The sequence below is a fragment of the Gorilla gorilla genome, chromosome 15 (assembly GCF_029281585.2).
Source record: "Gorilla gorilla gorilla isolate KB3781 chromosome 15, NHGRI_mGorGor1-v2.1_pri, whole genome shotgun sequence".
Taxonomy (NCBI): Eukaryota; Metazoa; Chordata; class Mammalia; order Primates; family Hominidae; genus Gorilla; species Gorilla gorilla.
The window spans coordinates 78,208,775-78,230,969 of record NC_073239.2 but is presented as its reverse complement, the minus strand read 5'-3'; the positions used below and the strand labels follow the sequence as shown (position 1 = coordinate 78,230,969).

At 43.0% G+C, this 22,195-nt stretch overlaps 1 protein-coding gene and 1 long non-coding RNA gene across 3 annotated transcripts in view; both read left to right on the top strand.

The window, feature by feature from the left end:
* Positions 1–5,640, top strand: part of LOC109023266 (uncharacterized) — a 28,255-nt gene extending 22,615 nt beyond the window's left edge. For both annotated transcript variants that reach the window (XR_002002661.4, XR_008671444.2), the window contains 2 exons: positions 1,764–2,080; positions 3,675–5,640. This is a non-coding gene — a long non-coding RNA (uncharacterized lncRNA). The remainder of the gene's footprint in view (positions 1–1,763; positions 2,081–3,674) is intronic.
* Positions 5,641–17,983: 12,343 nt separating this feature from the next.
* Positions 17,984–21,814, top strand: TMEM30B (transmembrane protein 30B). The gene has a single exon (XM_004055268.5). The coding sequence runs from the start codon at positions 18,671–18,673 to the stop codon at positions 19,724–19,726; it is 1,056 nt and encodes a 351-aa protein (XP_004055316.4). The 5' UTR covers positions 17,984–18,670; the 3' UTR covers positions 19,727–21,814.
* Positions 21,815–22,195: the final 381 nt, after the last annotated feature.

Below are 22,195 nucleotides of genomic sequence, written 5' to 3'. Positions count from 1 at the left end.
CCTTCCTGTTACATGTTATCTAAGAAAACATATCCTACAGAAGTATTCCAAAACCCCTGAGAAAGAAAACACACAACAAAACAAAAAGATTAGATAGCAGATACTGAATGAAATGCTCAAAAATGCTCCAGTTCAATATTAAATGAAAAATAGAAAAGATAAAGGAAAACTATATTATGAGATAAAGTGAAGTAGAGAAATGAGACTTTGGACATACACTCACAGGCTTTGGATTATAAGAGAAAGAAAAACTTACATATGGGGAAAGGATCTTTGCAATGGAATTACTTCCCAAAAGGTGAGACAGTATTCAAACTGATGAAAAATGTTATTTGTCCTTTGAAATGTTTATTTTAAAATAGGTTTTATAATAATGCATAGGTTTATGATCACATTTTCTTATATCAAATAACAATACAGTTTGTTAACTTCTGTAGCTATGTTCTAATTGCAGAGCTCTAGTTTGATTTTAGGTTGGGGGGGTGTATTCAAAAATATATAAGCTGAACTGAGAGGCTTTGCTTGTCTCAAAAAAAGGTCTCATGGGAGATGAAAGTAGAGTTGAAAACCTGAAAGGCAAAAGGTTGCAAGTTTGCTGCAAGGTTTTGAGACAAGGATGCTGTGGTACTATCACAGTAGATAGCTAATCAGGTATGAGCAAGGCAGAAGAGGGCTCCTCCTGCCCCACCAGGAATGTCAGGCCAGCATCAAGTGATGGTCAGGTGGTTGTTACACTGTTTCTCTAAAATAATAATTGGTCACAGGTGGCCCCAGGGGAAGGCAGTCTCCCAGTAGAAAAAACCTGAAAGTTGTGATCCGCAGCTTCCCAATAAGATCTCAGGAGTTGGGCGAGTGGGCTCAAGCATGTGCATTAGGAGGCAACATGGCAGACTTTAACTGGTATATATGACCTTCTAGGAACTTTTGACTGGTAAGGTAAGAACGCCTCAGGTGAGCATGCATACAACTCCAATAACCACACTGAGCATGCAGCCCCTCCCAGGCACTGGCTGGCCATTGCACATGCGGACCCTTCTTCAGTGTAATTTTTCTGGAACAACCATGAGGATTTAAATTCTCCCTCCCTGTACCCATGTCTCCCAGTACACATCTCCCTTATGGCACCTATACACTGTGTTCTGATGGTGTAAATGAAGTTATTCTCCTTTACCCTACATTATGTGATCTTTGAACATAAGATAGTGCTTTTATCTCAGCCCAACCCAAGGGAAGAATCAAGGAAGAAGCGACACCAGACCCCAGAAGCATGCCAACATATAAAACCCCAAGTCAAAAGGTAAAACCATGCACGTGATCTCTCAGGTCGCCCACTTGGCCTTCTTCCAAGTGTACTTCCTTTCATTCTTGCTATAAAGCTTTTTAATAAACTTTCACTCCTCCTCTAAAACTTGCCTTGCACTATCTTTCTGCTTTATGCCCTTTGGTCAAATTCTTTCTTCTGAGGAGGCATGAATTGAGGTTGCTGCAGACCCAGAGGGATTCACTGCTGGTAACAGTTAAAAGCAGGAAAAAAAGAGTTTTGGTAAAAACAAAAACAAAAACAAAAAAACTACCCTCTTACTCTCAGATATCTACATACTGAAACAAGGCCACGTGACAAAGTTTTATTAAATAGATACTAGTATCCTCAATTAAAATAATGAAAATCTGTTTCACATTTCTAGAGTTAAGGCTAGCACCTCAGATAATTTGTAATTTGTAAATGAATATGTATCTTATTTGTTTTCTCTATCATGTTGTAGATTAGGGATCGTGATGTGGAGCTGCACTTCCTGGTTCCAAATCCTGGCTCCTCCCCTCATCCCTGGGTAAGTTGAGGGATGAGAGCAAGAGAAGGTTGATCCTGACTCAGATCTCTGCATGGGGCATGTCACTGATGACGGCGGCATTCCCTGAGAGAGGGAACACTAAGTTTGAAGTTGGGCATAGTGAGCACTATTTTGGATGAGTTAAGTTTAGAAGTGCCTGAAGACATCCAAGTGGAAGAAGTGGCTGCATGGACTGAAGATACAGACTGGGAAACGTTAACACCATCAAGGAACTGGAGTCCTGGGCACAGGTGAGACTGCTCAGGGGGAGTTGTAGAAGGAGAGGACACAAGGCCTCAGGCAGAGCTCTGGAGTGAAGGGGGTGTACAGTAGGAGAGAAGGCTGGAGATTAAGGGGAACAAAGAGATTGTTGGTGTATCAAGGGCTGTGCTATGTAGGGGACAAAGTCTGGGGATGAAATGTCAGTAACATCATCTTCCATTAGCTGATTAAAGATGAGAGTAAAAAAGCTAGCTCCTGGGATTGAAAGCCAATTAATTTTATTCTTTTCTAGAGTTAAGACTAGCACCTCAGATGATTTGTAATTTGTAAATGAATTTGCGTCCTATTTGTAAGCAAATGCTTCTGGTGATAAGGACCTACAAATGAGAGAACACACTAGACCAGGGGTCCCCAACCCCCAGGCTACGGACAGTTAACAGTCCCGTGGCCGGTTAGGAACCCAGCCACATAGCAGGAGGTGAGCGGCGGGCGAACCAGCATTACCCCCTGAATTCCACTTCCCGTCAGATCAGTGGCAGCACTACATTCTCACAGGAGCACAAACCCTATCCTGAACAGCGGATTTAAGGGATCTAGGTCACACATTCCTTATGAGAATCTAATATCTAATTATGTGAGGTAGAACAGTTTCATCCTGAAACCATCTCCTCCCCTTCCATGAAAAAATGGTTTTCCATGAAACCAGTTCCTAGTGCCAAAAAGGTTGGAGACTACTGCAGCAGACAAATAACGAGTTCACCAACATTCTTAGAAAATCAGCAGCATAATGCTCTGAAGTGGAGGTGAAGGAACTGTATTCTCTCATTTGACTCAGGAGCCCCAGGCCCAAGTCTAAGTTTGAGAGGGATTATTCTTGTGTCACATAGAAAGGAACAGTTTCTGTATGCAAGGTAAGTTTCATGAGACTGTGGAATTACATTCCAGATTTCTCCTTAATAAACTATAACATACGAAAAATAAAAATGTTTCTACCCTGATTGAAACCATAGCATGAAAATATTAACTCATGCACGTTACTTTCTTCTGCATAGCCTAGCATTTGAATGCCAAGTGCTTTCCATATTTGAGATGCACAGTGCCATCTAATGGTCACAAACCATAAGCCAAAAGAAGAAGAAAGGGAATCAGAACTGAAATAATAATAAAATAGTAAAATCTAATACATTACAAGCTTCAAAATTGCATAGTTAACTGCCCTTGCCTACAAAAATTTTATCTTTGCCTTAGTCATTGTCATGTGAGTTACAATCATGTGAGTTACAAATGATCATATTGCATAGATAACTACAGATCACGTTAAATTAAAATAATACATGACAAACCTGAAACCATAACTTATATGCACTTTACAACTTTCTACTTTCACTCTTCAATCACCTGAAACTATAATACATAGGGTTCCTCATGCGTATACACTATTCCCACAGAAACAAAATCATTAGAAATACCTTGGATGAAATAATATGTTTAACTAGGATAGCTTTTTAAAGGGAGGGTAAGATTAGGGGGATAGATAAAAGGATATTATCTTGATGTCTACAAGTTTAGCAGATGGCCAGTCTTCTGCACGGAAAATGACTATTCTAACCATTCTCCCTGCAGCCCTTCAAGACGGAGGAGATTATGGGGCTACTGAACGTATCTTGGACTTTAGAGAAAGAAAGTGAAGCTGAGCTGAGATCCATTGGTTCTATTTTGGAAAGATGCACCCCATGGCATGACCTTCACAGCTCAGTTCTGGGGTCAAAGGAATCTTCCATTGCTCACACTGCCACCCAACTCTGGGGGCATAAGTGTGGAAGTGGTACAGCACACATGGAGAAGGGATGGGAGGAGCAGGGGTGTGTATCAGCTTAGCCGATCCCCCAGGAGCTGCCAAGCTTGCTACCCCAAGAACAATGCCTCCTAGACAATGCCTCATAGCTCTGTGACCTCTTCAAGATTAAGTCTCTTTGATCTCAGCCCTTCTGAAGTGGTTTGAACCATATTCTATACAAAATTGGTAACTCCCCCATAAGAATTGCTTTTTAAATATCCTGCTGTATTTGAAAAAGGAATTTTAAAAATAAAGTTTACCCTTTTACTCTCTCCCAGCAAGTGAGATATTCAAAACAACAAAAATTCCTCTAAAATGTTATGATGTGGAAACTGGTATTTTACTGATTTGTCTTTTCCACTTGGCTTCAAGTTCTTTGGGGAATGAAGATCATATCAATCCCTAGCCGACCACTTCAGGCACAACTGCAAATGTTTCTTGAATGAACTTCTAGGCTTACCTGAATTCTAAGGGGGATTTCCACCATAATGGAAAAGCCACAAGAAAAGCAGCAAAGGGTTTTTTAAAAAAAGGTGAAAATATAAGTTATTTATCGGGGGTTATCACTTTATACAGAGAGCATTTGAAACAATGATTTCCACAAATTGGCAGCAACAGTAACAGACATACTAAGCCATTGCTTTCTTTACTTCCTCTTGGTCTAGAATATGCTGCAAAGGGAGAAGAAGGAAGACGTGTGGTATGGAATCACCTATGGATAAGGTTGAGAACCATGGGCTAGATGCTATGGAGACCAACGTATCACTTACTAGGCTTTACTTTGTGCCAGGCACTGGATTCAGCATTACCCCATTTAAGCCTCACTACCATCCTTCATGTTACTATTCCACGTTGCCGCTCAGGAGAAACAAATTTTTTTAATTAAATTCAAGTAACCTGAGGTCCCATATTTAGTAAGAGGCAGAGGAGTTAGATGTGTCAATAGCTAAATTACATGGCTGTGTCCTCTAGCTGGCCAGGGACCGACAACATCAGTATCACCTGGTGACTCTCCCAGGGGAGATGTTTTTAAAAATCTTTTCCAGCAATTCTGTGGAACATGGCAATCTGAAACCAGTCTTTCAGACTTGGAAGTTCTTTAGAGACCACAGGACTCTCTTTGATATTTTTTCTTTTGAATTTTTTTAAAATACAGAATCCTTTTTAATGTTCTCTGTTTATAAAACAACTGCATGTCAATTACATTATTTTTTAGAAGATAGGTACAAGAGCCAGGCGTGGTGGCTCATGGCTGTAATCACAACACTTTGGGAGGTCGAGGCAGGTGGATCATTTGAGGCTGGAAGTTTGAGACCAGCCTGGCCAACATGGCAAAACCTGTCTCTACTAAAAATATAAACAATTAGCCTGGAGTAGTGGTGCATGTCCCAGCTACTCGGGAGGCTGAGGCATGAAAATCGCTTAACCTGGGAGGTGCAGGTTGCAGTGAGCCAAGATCGCACCACTGCACTCCAGCCTGGGCAACAGAGCAAGACTGTGTCTTGACAGCAACAAAAAAAGAAGATAGGCATAGGAATTAAAAAGAAAGCAAATAATTACTGGTAGCCTGACCACTAAGAGATATATACTGATTTTTTTTTGCGGGGGTGCATCTCCTTGCAGGCCTTTTTCTATGTTTATGTTCAAACACATTTGTAACAACAATGAATAAAAAACGCATAATATTCAATGACTTTTTATTCGGTCTTCAGTGTATTATTGATATCTTATTAGGACAGTAAACAGGTCTGCAACAATATATTCAATTCTCATCTTATATTACATCAATAAATCTACCATCACAGTTAAAAGATTTTTATTCGTGACTTGAATGAAGGGTTATATTGATCACATGCTTGGGTGACACAAGGCTAATATACTAGATATAAAGAATCAGAACATAAATAATATTAATAAATGGGAATTATGATCCTAAATCAACATAAAATTTAAATAAAAATCTAAAACTTCAAGGCCAGGCACGGAGGCTCACGCCTGTAATCCCAACACTTTGGGAGGCCGAGGCGGGCGGATCACGAGGTCAGGAGATCGAGACCATCCTGGCTAACACGGTGAAACCCCATCTCCACTAAAAATAGGAAAAATTAGCTGGGCGTGGTGGCAGGCACCTGTAGTCCCAGCTACTCGGGAGGCTGAGGCAGGAGAATGGCGTGAACCCAGGAGGCGGAGCTTGCAGTGAGCTGAGATTGCGCCACTGCACTCCAGCCTGGGCGACAGAGCGAGACTCTGTCTCAAAAAAAAATAAAAATAAAAATAAAACTTCAAACAATGTCCATCTAGTGTCTCTCTGTTAAATCCCACATCTCTGGGAGTGGAGAGCGTTCCACCTGAGAGGGGCAGGCAATTTGACTGACATGAACTGTCAGGCATCAACAAACAAATAAGTGTACCCACGTTAGTGGGATGACATATGCAATGAAAATGGCCACCTCAGAACATGGAAAGTATAAAACTCAATATAAACATATTATTGCCTTTAAAGAGCTTGGTTATCAGCTCTGTTAATAGACAGATTCTGGGGCAGAGTTTTCCTGGTAAGATTTTCCTTGGAGAAGTACTGAAGTTCAGACCACAGGTGCTGTCTAGGAAACTAACTTTTCAGTTTGCAAGCAGAGGCTGACTGCTATAAGTTTGCAGACTGATCAGAGATGGTGCTGGCGGTAACCTTCTATTATTTAGCACAATAAAAAAAATCTAGCTAAATAAAACTCTAAAAGCAGACTTATTATCACCCACAGATTGCTTCTAATAAATAGCTCTGATTTTTAACAATTTAAAAAAAAATCTTCAGGTGTTCTGAGAACTGAGTGATTTGGTCTCTGGTTGAGTATTCTGTTTGTACAAGCTGGACAGAAGAAACGCTGTCATTTTAGTGCTGCGATAAGATTCCATATCTACTTGAATGTAAGGTCAGCCAGAGGTGGGCTGTGTGGACCTTCAGGGGAGGGGACAATGGGAAGTCCCTTCTCTGCTTCTGGAAGACCTGGGACCAGTCCTTCAGAAGCCTGTACTTTGTTGCTGTCACACTTGCTGCCTAGCCCACCAGGCTTCTAAGCTCTAGCGTATTGCCCTTGCCATGGTCATTTGAGATGAGGCTAAAAGGGCAGGTGCTTCTTTTGCACCAGCTGACAGGCCCTCTGTGAAGATGGAAGGTCTATCTGTCCATGCAGTTGTAGTCAATCAGGCATTTTAGGGTTTTGCCCTAACAGACAGTTGGTACTCACCTGTACCTCTCCTGTTGCCCTCTTGGGAGGTTAATGAAGATGAGCTTACGTTTTATTAATGTTATTACTTTCCACTTTCACTTTTAGTCATGTGCCACTATATTACATAGGGCTTCTGGTGCATATACACTATTCCCACAGAACTCTTGAAATAAAGGCTGAATAATCACCTGGTTTTGTGAGCAGACAGGGAAAATCCCTTCTTGGTGGTATTTTTCTTTTTGTGTTTTAGAGATGGGGGTCTCACAATGTTGCCCAGGCTTGTCTCGAACTCCTGGCCTCAAGTGATACTCCTGCCTCGGCCTCCTTAGTATCTGAGATTATAGGTGCAAGCCACAGCACCCAGCTTGGTGCTTTTTTTTTTTTTTTGGAGATGGAGTCTCACTCTGTTGCCCAGGCTGGAGTGCAGCGGCTCAATCTTGGGTCACTGCAACCTCCGCCTCCCGGGTTCAAGCAATTCTCCTGCCTCAGCCTCCCGAGTAGCTGGGACTACAGGCACGCACCACTATGCCTGGCTAATTTTTGTATTTTTAGTAGAGACGGGGTTTCACCCCATCAGGCTGGTCTTGAACTCCTGACCTCAGGTGATCCACCTGCCTCAGCCTCCAAAAGTGCTGGGATTACAGGTGTGAGCCACTGCACCCAGCTTGTTTTGTCTTTTTTTGAGACAGGGTCTCACTGCCCAGGCTGGAGTCTAGTGGTGTGATCACAGCTCACCGCAGTCATGACCTCCTGGGCTCAAGCAATCCTCCCACCTCAGCCTTCCTAGTAGCTAGGACCACATATGTGCACTACCATACACGGCTAATTAAATTTTGTTTTTTGTAGAGACAGGGTTTCCTAGGCTGGTCTTGAACTCCTGGGCTCAAGTGATCCTCTCATCTCAGCCTCCTAAAGTGCTGGGATTACAAGCATGAGCCACTGTGCCTGGCCTTTGGTGGTATTTTTAATGAGAAAATTTTCCTTATTGATTGGACCAGAGTTTGGTCTGTCACATTTTTCCCAAGGGTAATTTTTTAACTCTCCTCCTAATTTACTAGGTGGTGCATCTAAAATACATGCCACTTCCTGACTGATAAAATGTGAGTTCTGGGACTCTTGGGCCAATGTTCTACACAAGGTTCTAGAGGCCCAGCTATTTCATCACTGATCATTATTAAATTCTTTATCAATTTTGTGGAGCAATCTGATAAGAAAAACCTAAGAGCGCTCGCAGTTTTTATTGACCTTTCCATAATCTTTGACTCAGATGACTGAAATCAGTTATAGGCTGAGATATGCAAACTCAGTATTGATTCCCCATCCCCACTCCCACCCTCAGTCACAAAAGCTTATAAGAAACCTGCACTTAATACCACCGTGTTTCAAGGTCAAGAGTAACAGTCCATTGAGGATTAGATACACTGTTTACTCCAATTACAAGAAATATAGAGACCTTCCTCTGGTTCATCAGAGGCTTTCTCTGGTTCATCAATGCTATGGTTTCATTATCAAGAACCAGAGGGCAGCTGGGCACGGTGGCTCACGCCTGTAATCCCAGCACTTTGGGAGGCCGAGGCGGGCAGATCACCTGAGGTCAGGAGTTCGAGACCATCCTGGCCAACATGGTGAAACCTCGTCTCTACTAAAAATACAAAAATTAGCTGGGCGTGGTGGCACACACCTGTAGTCCCAGCTACTTGGGAGGCTGAGGCAGGAGAATTGCTTGAACCCGGGAGGCGGAGGTTGCAGTGAGCCAAAAATGGCACCACTGCACTCCAGCCTGGTGACAGGGTGAGACTCCGTCTCAAAAAAAAAAAAAAAAAAAAAAGAACCAGAGGGCATTAATAGACAATTGATCTTAGCTATTGTCACAAAGAAGGGCCAGCTGCTCTAAATCTAAAACCAACTTTCTAATTTATATATATTTTAAAACTTATGCACATATACCCTTCTCAGTATAAAAAGCTAGATGTTCTATAAGGGACTTACTGAGATTTGTTTATGGATAAAACTGACATTTGGTTATAAGAAATTTAAATTTTGTTCAGGCTAAAATCTCTGAGGCTGTACGTGGTATATTATCTTGTTGGAGCAAACACTAAATTATTTCTTAAGGAGAATCTGAGCACAGACAGACAGTCCTTTCTTAGCCCACCTCCAACCTGAGGTGCAGTGGCCTTCTGTCTACCATATGTCCTTGCTATGTACCTCAGTTTTAATAAGAAGTTGTCAATCCCTCCCTAGCTTGCTGGCTTATTAAAACATATGGCTCTGTATTTAACTGGCAACATGGATGCTGTGTGTGCCAGGAACTTATCAGGATGTTTAATCTCTCTCTTTTTTTTTTAAGCAACCCTATTAACTGAAGGATACTTAATCTTGTAACTCACTGCTGCTCCTTAACTACTGAACTTTGGGAAATGAGAGATATTTGCAGAGGATTATGTGAAGGACAGCAATGCACCCATTTCTTTTAGGTCAGTTTCAAACTCTTTAAACCACACAATCCTTGTTCAAACCCTGTCTTTCTTAGAAGCCCAAGGATAGGAGAATGGGATGTTGGGAAGCTGCCCCTCAGAGGACATCTTGGAAACACTGCTAGGTCCTCTAACCTATCCTTAGACATCAGGGCAGAGACCCACAGAATGGCACACCCAGACTGGATCATGGGGCCTCTGAATTGTGCCTTGACCGAGCACCATCCTGTCTCACTCTGGCAGATGTTACAAGAAACAATCCTAGGAACTCACTGAGGTATTTACCGTAAGTATGTTGTTAAAGATGTTATTTTTCCCCAGTTTCACAACATCTCTGGGAGAATCCCAAGGAGAACATTATTCTTACTTTTTTTTTTTTTTTTTTTTTTTTTTTGAGATGGAGTCTCTCTCTGTCGCCCAGGCTGGAGTGCACTGGTGTGATCTCGGCTCACTGCAACCTCTGCCTCCCAGGTTCAAGCAATTCTCCTGCCTCAGCCTTCCGAGTAGCTAGGACTACATGTGCCTGCAACCACGCCCGACTAATTTTTGTATTTTTAGTGGAGACAGGGTTTCACCATATTGGCCAGGCTGGTCTCAATCTACTGACCTTGTGATCCGCCCGCCTCAGCCTCCCCAAGTGCTGGGATTACAGGCATGGGCCACCGTGCCTGGACACATTTTTCCTATTGAGGCAGAAATCTTTAAAGTTCTTCTGAGCTAATGGCTTATTTTCTCTCACAGATGCAATGACTTATCCTTTCCCTTCTCTGGCCACTAGGAAACCTGAGGCAGCCCTGCAGACTACCACCAGCAAGGCCACAGGATTTCATGGCAGGTGCTTCACAAACCAGCTTCTCACTCAGCTCCATTCTATTTTACAAAATATATTCCTTCTGCCTTCACTCTTATGCTGTGAAGTATTTTTTGCATGTTGTTCTACTGTGTAAAGTCACCCTCAATACTTATTTTATTTTTGAGACAGGGTCTCACTCTGTCACCCAGGCTGGAGTGCAGTGGCACAATCATAGCTCACTGCAGCCTCCATCTCCTGGACCCAAGTGATCCTCCCACCTCAGCCTCCTGAGTAGCTGAGACCAAAGGCACATGCCACCATGACTAACTAATTTTGGTATTTTTTATAGAGACAGGATTTTGCCATGTTGCCCAGGCTGGTCTCAAACTCCTGCACTCAAGCAATCCTTTTGCCTTGGCCTCCCAAAGTGCTGGGATTACAGGTGTGAGCCACTGCACCTGGTCTTGGCAGTTTCCTTGGTAATGACCCTCATGTATTCTAGGTTCATTTTCTGGAGTAATACAGAATAAAATCACTCCTTGCCTTTTAAGGATGCTGAAGATGGCTACTATGTTCACCTCAAGATTTTTATGCCCAGCCTATACATGCTTAGTTCCCTGAACTGGTCCTCTTTGGATCTAGATTCTCATCATGCTGGTCCCCTTCCTTTACACGTGACTTGGGTTTATAGATGTTCTTATTAAGGAATTTGCTCACCCAGTAATGTTTTAAAAGTGGGGCTGGGTGTGGTGGCTCATGCCTGTATCACCTGCAAGGTGACATAGCACTGGTGCCAGAGTCAAAGCTGTGGCAACCAAAAGCCATAGAAGCCAAGATTTGGAGGTGCAAAAACCAAGAGCCTTGCTGAAGATGGCCTGCCTGAGCTGCAGAGAGAAGCAGAGGCAAGACAATGCGGAGAGAAGGGAGCTGCCTGATGACGTTCTACTCCTGTGACAGCCAGATCTGCTTCCTTCAATTCTTCCTTTTGTGACATCCCTCATCTCTGAACAATAACAACCTCTTTATTAAAGCTGATTTGAATAAGTTTCCGTTCCTTGCATCCCAGAAATTTCCGACTAAGTCAAAGAGAATTGCTAGATGAAATAAGCCGAAGTAGGTGAGTGGCTCCCAGAGCTCCTATCATCACATCAGAGCCTGCTCTGAGTGAACTTCCTGGTATCATCTACAGTCTTGGTTTCATTAAGATTCCCAAACTTTGGCTTGCAGCCATCCTCACAGAACTTTTCCTACAGAAAGAAAACTAAAAATTTAAACACAGCCATTACGAATTCAGAGTTACTATTCAGAGAAAAAGTCAGGGGCCCCTGCGACACTCCATGGGTATACGATCTCCAGATTGAATATTAACAAGTCAGTATTGATCAGCATACATGACATAGGTTCCTAGGGTGCTGGGCCAAGGTATTTTTGCATTTGAATCAGTGACCAAGGTAATGGAATTGAAAGTATGTTTATTGAGGCTGGTCACCGCAGCTCATGCCTGTAATCCCAGCACTTTGAGAGGCTGAGGTAGGAGGATCGCTTGAGTTCAGGAGTTCAAGACCAGCCTGGGCAACAGAGCTAGACTCTCTTTCTACAAAAAAATAAAATTTAATTTTTATTTAGTTTTTTTTTCCGGTGGTTCTGGGGGAAGAAATGAAAAAAACAGAGTATGTGTATTTGGCTCATTGATGATATCACATAGGGAAAGACTTCTAAGCATGTCTTTGTTGGGCACCTGAGTTTTCCTAGAGGATGTCACCCCTCCCTCCCTAGTTTATAGCTGTTAGAATATATGGCTTTGCTCTGATGTAGCAATAGATATTTATTCAATTTTAAAATCTGATAACTTTCTGAAATTTTTGAAATGTTTAATTATTTACCTGATACATAAGAAATTCCTAAAGTTTCAAATAGATATAGTCACTATGCAGAGGGTAAAGCCAGTCTGAGGTCGCTGAGGTGAAGACTTCCCCAAACCAGTGAGTTTCACTACACTGGGGACAGGATGGCAGAGGAGGTGACTTCTAGCCTCAAAAGATTGGCTGGCTCCACAGACACTGTCATGGTGTCCCCCTCCCTCTTTCAGTCCTCACCTTGGTTATAAAGCCCCTCTCACTGGCCACACTGGGCAGTCCAGTTCAGTTTCTTTTTTTTTTTTTTTTGCCTTGAGACGGAATCTCACTCTGTTGCCCAGGCTGGAGTGCAGTGGCACGATTTCAGCTCACTGAAACCTCCACCTCCCAGGTTAAAGCAATTCTCATGCCTCAGCTTCCCAAGAGGCCGGGATTACAGGCGTGCACTACCATGCCTGGGTAATTTTGTATTTTTAGTAGAGATGGAGTCTCGCTGTGTTGGCCAGGCTGGTCTCAAACTCCTGGCCTCAAGTGATCTGCCTGCCTTGGCCTCTCAAAGTGCTAGGATTACAGGAGTGAGCTACCGGGTGTGGCCCTAATTCACTTTTGAGTCAACCCCCTCTCTTCTTTCCAGTACAGAGCTCTTCCTTCCCCTCTGTCTCAATTCTGTCACCTAACTTGTCCTCTGCCTATTCTGGTGTTGCTCTCCTGCCAGCTCACGAAGCACAACCCCTACAGCCAAACTCTACCCACACAATTCAAGTCCAGCCCTATCCTTGCTGGTTTATCTTTTTTTTTTTTTTTTTTAAGACGGAGTCTTGCACTGTTGCTCAGGCTGAAGTGCAGTGGTGTGATCTCAGCTCACCACAACCTCCGCCTCCCGGGTTCAAGCGATTCTCCTGCCTCAGCCTCCCGAGTAGCTGGGACTACAGGCATGCGCCACCATACCTGGCTAATTTTGTATTTTTAGTAGAGACGGAGTTTCTCCATGTTGGTCAGACTGATCTCGAACTCCCGACCTCAGGTGATCCACCCGCCTCGGCCTCCCAAAGTGCTGGGATTACAGGTGTGAGTTCACCCTTTCTTTGACCACTGTTTTGCAGTAAGTTAGTGACAAAGAACCAACACACCGTGGCAGGGAGTGGAGAGAATTCGCTTCTGTCTTTTGTGCCTCTGGTGCTTACAGTGCTAGTTAATTAAAGTTTCTCTGCATCTTCCACTAGGGGGTACCACTCCATAACTTTTGAAACAGGAAGTCTGCGGAATGCAGTTCTTAATAAAAAATGAAGTCCAGGCACAAAGAATTTTTTTAAAACTTTTCTGAGCACATGCTGTAATTTTATGAAGCAATTTAATTTGATTCTTTTTAAATAAAAGCTGCCCCATGGGCAGAGTAATAGGCAACAATCTTGAGCAGTATAAACCTATATAAGGGAATGCCAATTAAAAACCCAGGTTCTGTTACAGTAAGATAAATAGTCATGAATTAAATGAACTAAATGCAAAAACTGAGAACATCCAGACAAGTGAAGTTATTTTTATTCTAGCAAGAGAAATGAGCATGCTAAACAAAAGTTGGATTTAAAACAAAAGCTTTTGTAAAAACAAAAATACAAGCAACTCAGCTGTTCCTGGGACTGTGTAAATGGAACAGAATTTGCTTATCTTTGGCGTGTGAAGAGAAGATCTGCAACAATAAACACTGGTTCAAGGTTAATGCTTTTGGAGTTTTTTGAGGAGGAAATATGCCAAGGCCTTACAGTGTAGCATGGTTGAAGAAACAGGACGCTGGAATTAAGCTGACCTTTGAATCCCTCATCTCCCCATTACAACTATGAGAACTCAGGCAGCCTCCATTGCACTGGCTTGAATCTTAGTTTTGCATCAGTTCTTTGAGTATAATTGGACTGAATGCCCCCCATTTGTGTACAAATTAGATGGGACAATGTACATAAAGTGTTTACACAGTGACTGTAAGTACTGGCTCACAGAAGGTACTCAATAAAAGTTAGCTATTATTCAATAAGTCATTGTAAGGAAGACTAGGAACAGAAATCTTTGCTTAAAAAAGACACACTAACAATCATTTTGGTAAACACGTTCGTACAGATAAGCAATCATGAGAACAGAGAAGTTAAGCAATTTGACCAAGGTCACACAGTTATATCCTAAGGAACTTTCAGGGTAGAATCTGAACTTCCTTAAGGTCCGGCCAGCATTCTTTCCCCTATCCAATACTATTCTCCTAGTATCTGAGAGTTTATTGGCATAGACTAAATATATTCTGTGCTTAGCTCTTGGTTTTGTTGGCAAATTTTTGGTGAAAGTATCAAAATATATACATTGGTGTGGCAGTGTAAATATGACTCTAGCAGTATGTATTTTTAAAGATCTTCACCTTTAAGTCCCTTTCCTACTCTTAGAATTTTATCCTAAGGAAAAAAATCTGAAAGAAAACGTTAGGGGGAAAGGGAGACACAAAGTTTTTTTTTAAAAAGGGTTATATGCAAAAAAGATGGTCACTATCATATTCTTTGGAATACTGAAAAACTGGATATAACCTACATGTCCAACAATAGTTAAATATGATAGACCTATGAATTATGGCACCATTAAGGAACATAGAAAATATTTATTTCAATCTTCATCTCATTCCAAAATGAGGTAATTTGACAACTAGAATAATTGTGTGTATATCTTAATTACAATCTATTAAAAATTAAATATTTACATGGATAAAGTCTGAGAGATAAAATGAAAAAATGAAGTGATTTTAGCAGTATTTGGACTAGAAATGCCTTTTTTCTTTTCCTTTGAGTTCTTAATAACACTGATACAAAAAAGAATTGTTTAGAGTGAACTTGTTTCTTATTTTACTGGTACTAAAGAGTTTACATGATCCAAGCATCCTTTAATACATCACAACATGTGTAATAAAATGAGAGAAATGAGATCTGAACCTTCCTTACATAGTGAACTCTGAGGAACACGACAATGTATATCTATATCAGTCTTCCACCTCTCGGAACTTACGAGCTGGTAGGGGAAATATAGTGTATACATGGACCTTGGTACAGCTTCACCTCCAAGATCTTTAACACCCCATCTCATACCAGCACTTTTTCCTCCCAGCTTTCACGGCACCTGCCAATTAACATTATTAGGACTGCCAATCTACCAGTATCTTCTTTTTCTTTTGATCCACAGGGTTGGTTTCATTTTCTTCGCCTTTCAGATTAACTACTAAGGCACATCACTTTAGCCACCCCTCCACAAGGACTGCAATACCTTGAATTTTTTATCTTTCAAATTCATCTGCCCTGAAAACCACCATATGCTGGTCACACTCAGTCATTTCTTTCTCCCAGACTGAGGTGCGGGAGCCCAATACCCAGCTGCATTCTGCGGAGGGCATTTTTATCACCCTGCCGTCTCGTTTCAGAGGTGAGATAACTCTGCACCTGTTCTCTGAAACCAGTGGCTCTGGCTGGTGGATCAGCGTCTCCAGCCTGCTCCTGCCTTTGCACTATCAGTAAGCTTGCCACCCCTCTTTTCAACCTCATCTGCACTATTATCTTTTTCCCTCAGGATACACACTTCTCTGACATCTAAAAAAGAAGACTTTCCTTTAGGATACATGCTCTTCTAGACAGTTATCACTTGCCTTTCTCCTTCCCTTTCCACACATTTCTAAAAACAGGCTTTCTCCTTTAGAACCCCATTCTCTCTTTTTTTATTTTATTTTTATTTTTTGAGACAGGGTCTTGTTCTGTTGTCCAGGCTGGAGTACAGTGGCGCAATCATAACTCCCTGGTTAAAGCTATCCTCCCACCTCAGCCTCTTGAGTAGCTGGGACCTCAGGCACATGCCACCACACCCAGATAATTTATTTTTATTTTTTGTAGAAACAAGGTCTCATTATATTGCCCAGGCTAGTCTCAAACTGTTGGGCTCAAGTGATCCTCCTGCCTTGGCCTCCCGAAGTGCTGGAATTATAGGCATGAGCCACCATGCCCAGCAAGACCTCATCTCCAAAAAATAAAAATAAAAATAAAAAAAGAGTGTCTTCCTATCTTGCTATCTGCTTCCCTTTCCCTGCACCTGATGGTAACCTGATTCCTGCCACACAAACCACCCAAAGTGTTCCCACAAAAGTCAAACCCCATAATTCCTTTTCATTTATCTCACTTGAACCCTCAGCTGTGTTTAACTCTGCTGACCATTCTTTGTCTTGAAATATTCTCTTTTGACTTTGAAAATCTGTCACCTTAATTAGTGGAATGAATAAACTAGTACCTTTAGGCCATCCATGAATAGAAGAAAAGGAGGAAAGGCTCTGAGCTCAAGAATGGGGCTTGCCCTTTTAGGGGTGTGGTGGTGATCTACTAGATAAAGACTTAAGATTTACCAGATAGGCTTGGTGTGATGGCTCACACCTATAATCCCAACAATTTGGGAGGCTGAGGCAGAAGGATCTCTTGGGCTCAAGAGTTTGAGACAAGCCTGGACAACTGAGGGAGACACCTCTCTCTCAAAAAAAAAAAAAAAAATCTACTAAAGTTGTGAAAACTGAATCCCTTCCTAGAGACGAGTTTTGTGGACTAGTGATTCAATGAAACGGGTGGGTGGAACTCAACCATAATGATACAAAGAACTACTTATTCTTTTATTGAAAAAAAGGGTGACTGGAGACTGGATCACACTATGGGAACTTGTTGAGAATTTTGGAACTTCCTCTCTTGGGGTATGATAAGAAGTGAGGGAATTGAAATTCAAGTCACTTGAATTTCCGTCAGTCTTCTATAATACCTGGTTTCCAACTTGCATTCATTTAACAAACTGGAATCAATGTTCCATTATTAAATCAACATTACTTTTTTAATTTTAGTGTGACTTGTAGAATGCAATTTGATACTTGATTACACCCTATGATTCATAGCTATTATTGGCTATTTTGATTGTTTCTTACTCCTAATATGTCCCCTATCAAACTGCAAATGGCTTGAGGTCAAAGGTCCTTTTTTGTCTAATTAGCATAGGACTGAACACTTGGAAGATGCTAACAACATTCCTCTGTTAAATTTAATAAGGATTTTAACTTTCCAAGTTCAATGGGTTTTGAATGACTCCTGAATGTAATATATTATGCTAAGTGTAGTGTAATAGAGAAAACATTTGTATTACTTGCATTTTACAAGCTGGAGGAGAAGCAAGAACACAATACCTAGGGAAGATTTAGATTTAGTAAGAAATCAGAACGTCCCAATACCCCCTTGTATATGTTTTACCAACCTAGATTAAAAAAAAAAAAAAAAGTCAGAAACCCAGGCAACATAGGGAGCTAATTTGAGTTCTTTTAATAATAAATCCTATAAATCCTTGTAGTTCACTTCCTTAGGCCAGACACTCCAGATGTTTTTGTGGATAGCAGCTAGGTCTCCTGGGACCTTGGATTGGGCCTTTCTCTAGTCAGGCAAATAATCTGAAAAGAAAACGAAATCACACGTAGTCCAGCACATTTTTTCCTTTCTTGGTTTCTCCACCAACTAGAGAGTTATTTAAAGGCTCTGAACCTCTCCAGCCTTTGATTCTTTTTAAGGATCATTTTATTTTTAGAGAACTTTCCACATTTCCTAGTTATACAGCCAGACTGGTTGATCTGGCCAGAAAATCATTTTCCCTTAAAAAAAAAAAAAAAAAAAAAAGCTAAAATTTGAACGCAGGCGTTGAATTCGAAACAGATTTATCATAACGTAATTCCCTGGACACTCCCAACTTGAGACTGAAAGCTGGGCGAAAGGGGTTTCTGAAGCTAACCTAAAAGACAAAATGGTCTAGAGTCACCTTTTCCCCGCAAATAACAGAGGATTAAGAATCTGAAATCTTCAAGCCTCCAGGACCACGGTGCAAGCCCTCAGCAAAAATTTCTGCTGGAGGCCGGAGCGCCTTTTGATTTCGGGAGACTGGCCCAGGAAGTCTAGTCACTTGGAAGGCGGAATAGAAGGTGGTACCTGAGCCAGGTAGGAGCCACTCAGAGGCAGCCCGGGGCCGCCACTCACCTAGGAGAGGAGGTGGAGTCCGATGACCCGGACTGAGAGGAAACGCGAGACTGAGTCTACCAGGTGAGGTAAAAAACACCCACCTGCTCACCTCGGAAGGGGCGGGCGAGGTGCGGCTCCCGGTGACCCGCGGGGGTGCAGCGCACCTGGGCGGAGGCGGAACTGGGGCAGGGTGTGGGCACTGCTCGTAGGGCCTGGAACTAAACTCACGTGTGACGGAGGCAGAGGAGGGCCCGGGCAAAAACCCACCTGAGCTGGCGGGAAACCCGACCCGCGAGCAGTCCCCGGGCTTGCGCGGCGCGGAGAGGGAGGCGCCCCGCGGTGGGGCCCCCACTCGGTCAGCCCGCGCGTCGGTCCCCGCGCGGCCGCCATGACCTGGAGCGCCACGGCCCGGGGCGCCCACCAGCCCGACAACACCGCCTTCACGCAGCAGCGCCTCCCCGCCTGGCAGCCGCTGCTGTCGGCCAGCATCGCGCTGCCGCTCTTCTTCTGCGCGGGCCTGGCCTTCATCGGCCTGGGCCTGGGCCTCTACTACTCCTCCAACGGCATTAAGGAGCTGGAGTACGACTATACAGGCGACCCGGGCACCGGCAACTGCTCGGTGTGCGCCGCGGCTGGCCAGGGCCGGGCGCTGCCGCCCCCCTGCTCGTGCGCCTGGTACTTCTCGCTGCCCGAGCTCTTCCAGGGCCCCGTGTACCTCTACTACGAGCTGACCAACTTCTACCAGAACAACCGGCGCTACGGCGTGTCCCGCGACGACGCGCAGCTGAGCGGACTCCCCAGCGCGCTGCGCCACCCTGTCAACGAGTGCGCCCCCTACCAGCGCAGCGCGGCCGGCCTGCCCATCGCGCCCTGCGGCGCCATCGCCAACAGCCTCTTCAACGACTCCTTCTCGCTTTGGCACCAGCGCCAGCCCGGCGGGCCCTACGTCGGGGTGCCGCTCGACCGCTCCGGCATCGCCTGGTGGACCGACTACCACGTCAAGTTCCGCAACCCGCCGCTGGTCAACGGCAGCCTGGCGTTGGCCTTCCAGGGCACGGCGCCCCCGCCCAACTGGCGCCGGCCGGTCTACGAGCTCAGCCCCGATCCCAACAACACTGGCTTCATCAATCAGGACTTCGTGGTGTGGATGCGCACGGCGGCGCTGCCCACGTTCCGCAAACTGTACGCGCGCATCCGCCAGGGCAACTACTCGGCCGGGCTGCCGCGGGGCGCCTACCGCGTCAACATCACCTACAACTACCCGGTGCGCGCGTTCGGCGGCCACAAGCTCCTCATCTTCAGCAGCATCTCGTGGATGGGTGGCAAGAACCCCTTCCTGGGCATCGCCTACCTGGTCGTCGGCTCCCTCTGCATCCTCACCGGCTTTGTCATGCTGGTCGTCTACATTCGCTACCAGGACCAGGACGACGACGACGAGGAGTGATTCCGGCTTTCCAGGGATCCCTCCTGCTTCTTGCCAAAACTCTTGCAAGGTGCTTTTGGCATCTCCTCCTCGCCCGTCACCCAATTCCAACCTCGCCTCGCTTTTCCTCCCTTTGTGAATGAGGGGACCAGATAAGGGAATTACCCCCCTTGCTCTTGGGGGGCTGCTAGACTGTCTTGCCGCGGGGAGGGATGTTGACTGCAGAGTGAAACATCCTTGCAAACTCTTCCCACCTCCTTCACGACACTGAGTTGCCATGTGAGGTTCTTCAAGTCTGAGAGTGGAAGGGATCCCTATGGAGACTCCTATTAAACCCCTATTAGAGGAAGAGATTGAGAGACCTAGCAATGTGAAGTAACAAAGATCAGGCAGCTGCAAGTGACTCCTGAATCTTGAGTCCAGAGCTTTCGCCACTACAGTACAGTGGTTTTCTTTTCTTTGGTGGGGGAGAGTGGGCTGGAATGGAGAGTGAGGCCCACAAATTACCTGCAGAGACGTGGAGGCGTGAGGGAGAACATGCTTGTTAAATATGCAGGTAGATTAGGAGACACCAAACAGAGATTCAGACACAGTAAGGCTGGGATGAGATCCTCGAAGCTGTGTTTTAACAAACCCCACTGGAGAGTCCCATATTCCCTCAAATTTGGGAATCACGACCCTGAACCAGGTTGGGCCTGAAGCAGTCAACTGAATTCACTTTTTCGGATAGTAATTTGTTCCCAGGGGCAGTGACAACCATGATGTTCCAGGTTTGGTCTGGCACTCTGCCTTGAATGTAGGAAGCTCTTGATGACTTGTGGAATGAATTTTTAAAAAATCACTATCTTGGGAAAACTAGTTGGCCTACAGAGTTGTAGGACAGGGTTTATGTGATTCATTTGATATTTTAGTATTTTGGTGTAAAAGCCAACAGGCAAACTTTGCCAGGTACTGTGTAGAAACTCGAAAATGTGAGGCCAGTTTGTACAGTTCAGAGGAAATGCTTTAACGTAGAATCAGATAGCTGGAAGAGATCTTCGAGGGAAAGTAAGTTCCCTAAAGTCACATCTGTGTCTCCTAGCTCAGTGTTCTTTGTCATTGTGTGTGTGTGTGTGTGATTAGAAAGGGCTTCATTCATACCTTTTCCCTTGGACCTGGAAAAAAAATTTTTTTATCTTTTCAAATGAAATCTATTGATTTCTAGTAATCATATTTGAATCAATGCTAAAGCATATATAGTCTTATATGTAAACTAGATTCTTAAGATTATTTGAACCTTTGAGATGAAGTTAACATTCAACTAAAATCATTCCATTGATTTTATTGATTAACATCAATCAGTATGTTTAAAGTTATTCTAAGAAGCAATAGTTTTATTTTTAAAAACCTTGTATAGCAAAATAACTTAAAACCCTTTGTGATATCATCTTACCATTTTATTTGGTAAAAGCAAACAGTTATTTGGTATTTGTCAGAATTCTTCAGTGCCTGCTATTACAGCTATTTTCCAATTACTAATTTGATTATACTCACTCAAGGCAGTGCAAGATCTTGAAGTACTTTTTAGCAGTTAAGTAATATTGAATTGTATTGAATAGTTTACATAGTTTATTCTAGTCTCTGAAAATTACTGAACATGGACAATGTGCATGTCATTGACATCTGCCTTAGAACTTCTGGGACAATCCTGATTCGAGAGATTCTATCCCATTATTTACATATACCAAAAATACTCTGTTAATTTAATGTGTTGGCTTCCCAACTCCTGAACACGACACAATTTTATTATTAGACTTTGTATGGTGATTTTAGGCTATGAAAACATGATCATTATATGTATATAGATACATTTTTATTTGTTACAAATGTTTGAGCAGCTCACTAGCCCACCCCTCCTCTATTTTGGGTAAGAGAATTTACTACATTTTTTAACTATGTAGTTGAGAGCAACATGTATTTTGTTATTTTTAGAATGGTCAGTATATTGCTATAAAATTTTAAATGAGACTATGAAAGTTAAAGTATTCTGATTCTGGTTAAATTAACGAATATGGTTCCAGGCCCTGTTCTCAGGGTTTTTGAGAGAGAATAAAGGTTATGTTTGTCTTACCTTTGTTATCGAGTTTGCTGAATTCTTTTGAACGATGATCTTAAAGGCACAAACACCACCAGCCACTTTGCTAATTTCTTAATAGCAGATTTACATTGCAGCAAGAAAACCATCTTTTATAGTAACATTCAGTTAAAATGAACTCAATTCGTTGTTAACTTCCTAAAACGGAATTTGAACTTTATCAACCTCAACGTGTATATAAACTAGATAGTCCTCAATACTTTATCAACCTCAACATGTATATAAACTAGATAGTCCTCAAATACTGTTTGAATTTAATAAATGTCAAGTTAAAAATTTTTGTAGTAGTCTTCTGCATTTTACTTCAATTATAAATTGTAATTATTTATTGGATATTTTGGACTTCAAAGCAGCAG

Excerpts from the sequence above, each read along its gene's own strand:
- TMEM30B (XM_004055268.5), top strand. The coding sequence starts at position 18,671 with ATGACCTGGAGCGCCACGGCCCGGGGCGCCCACCAGCCCGACAACACC.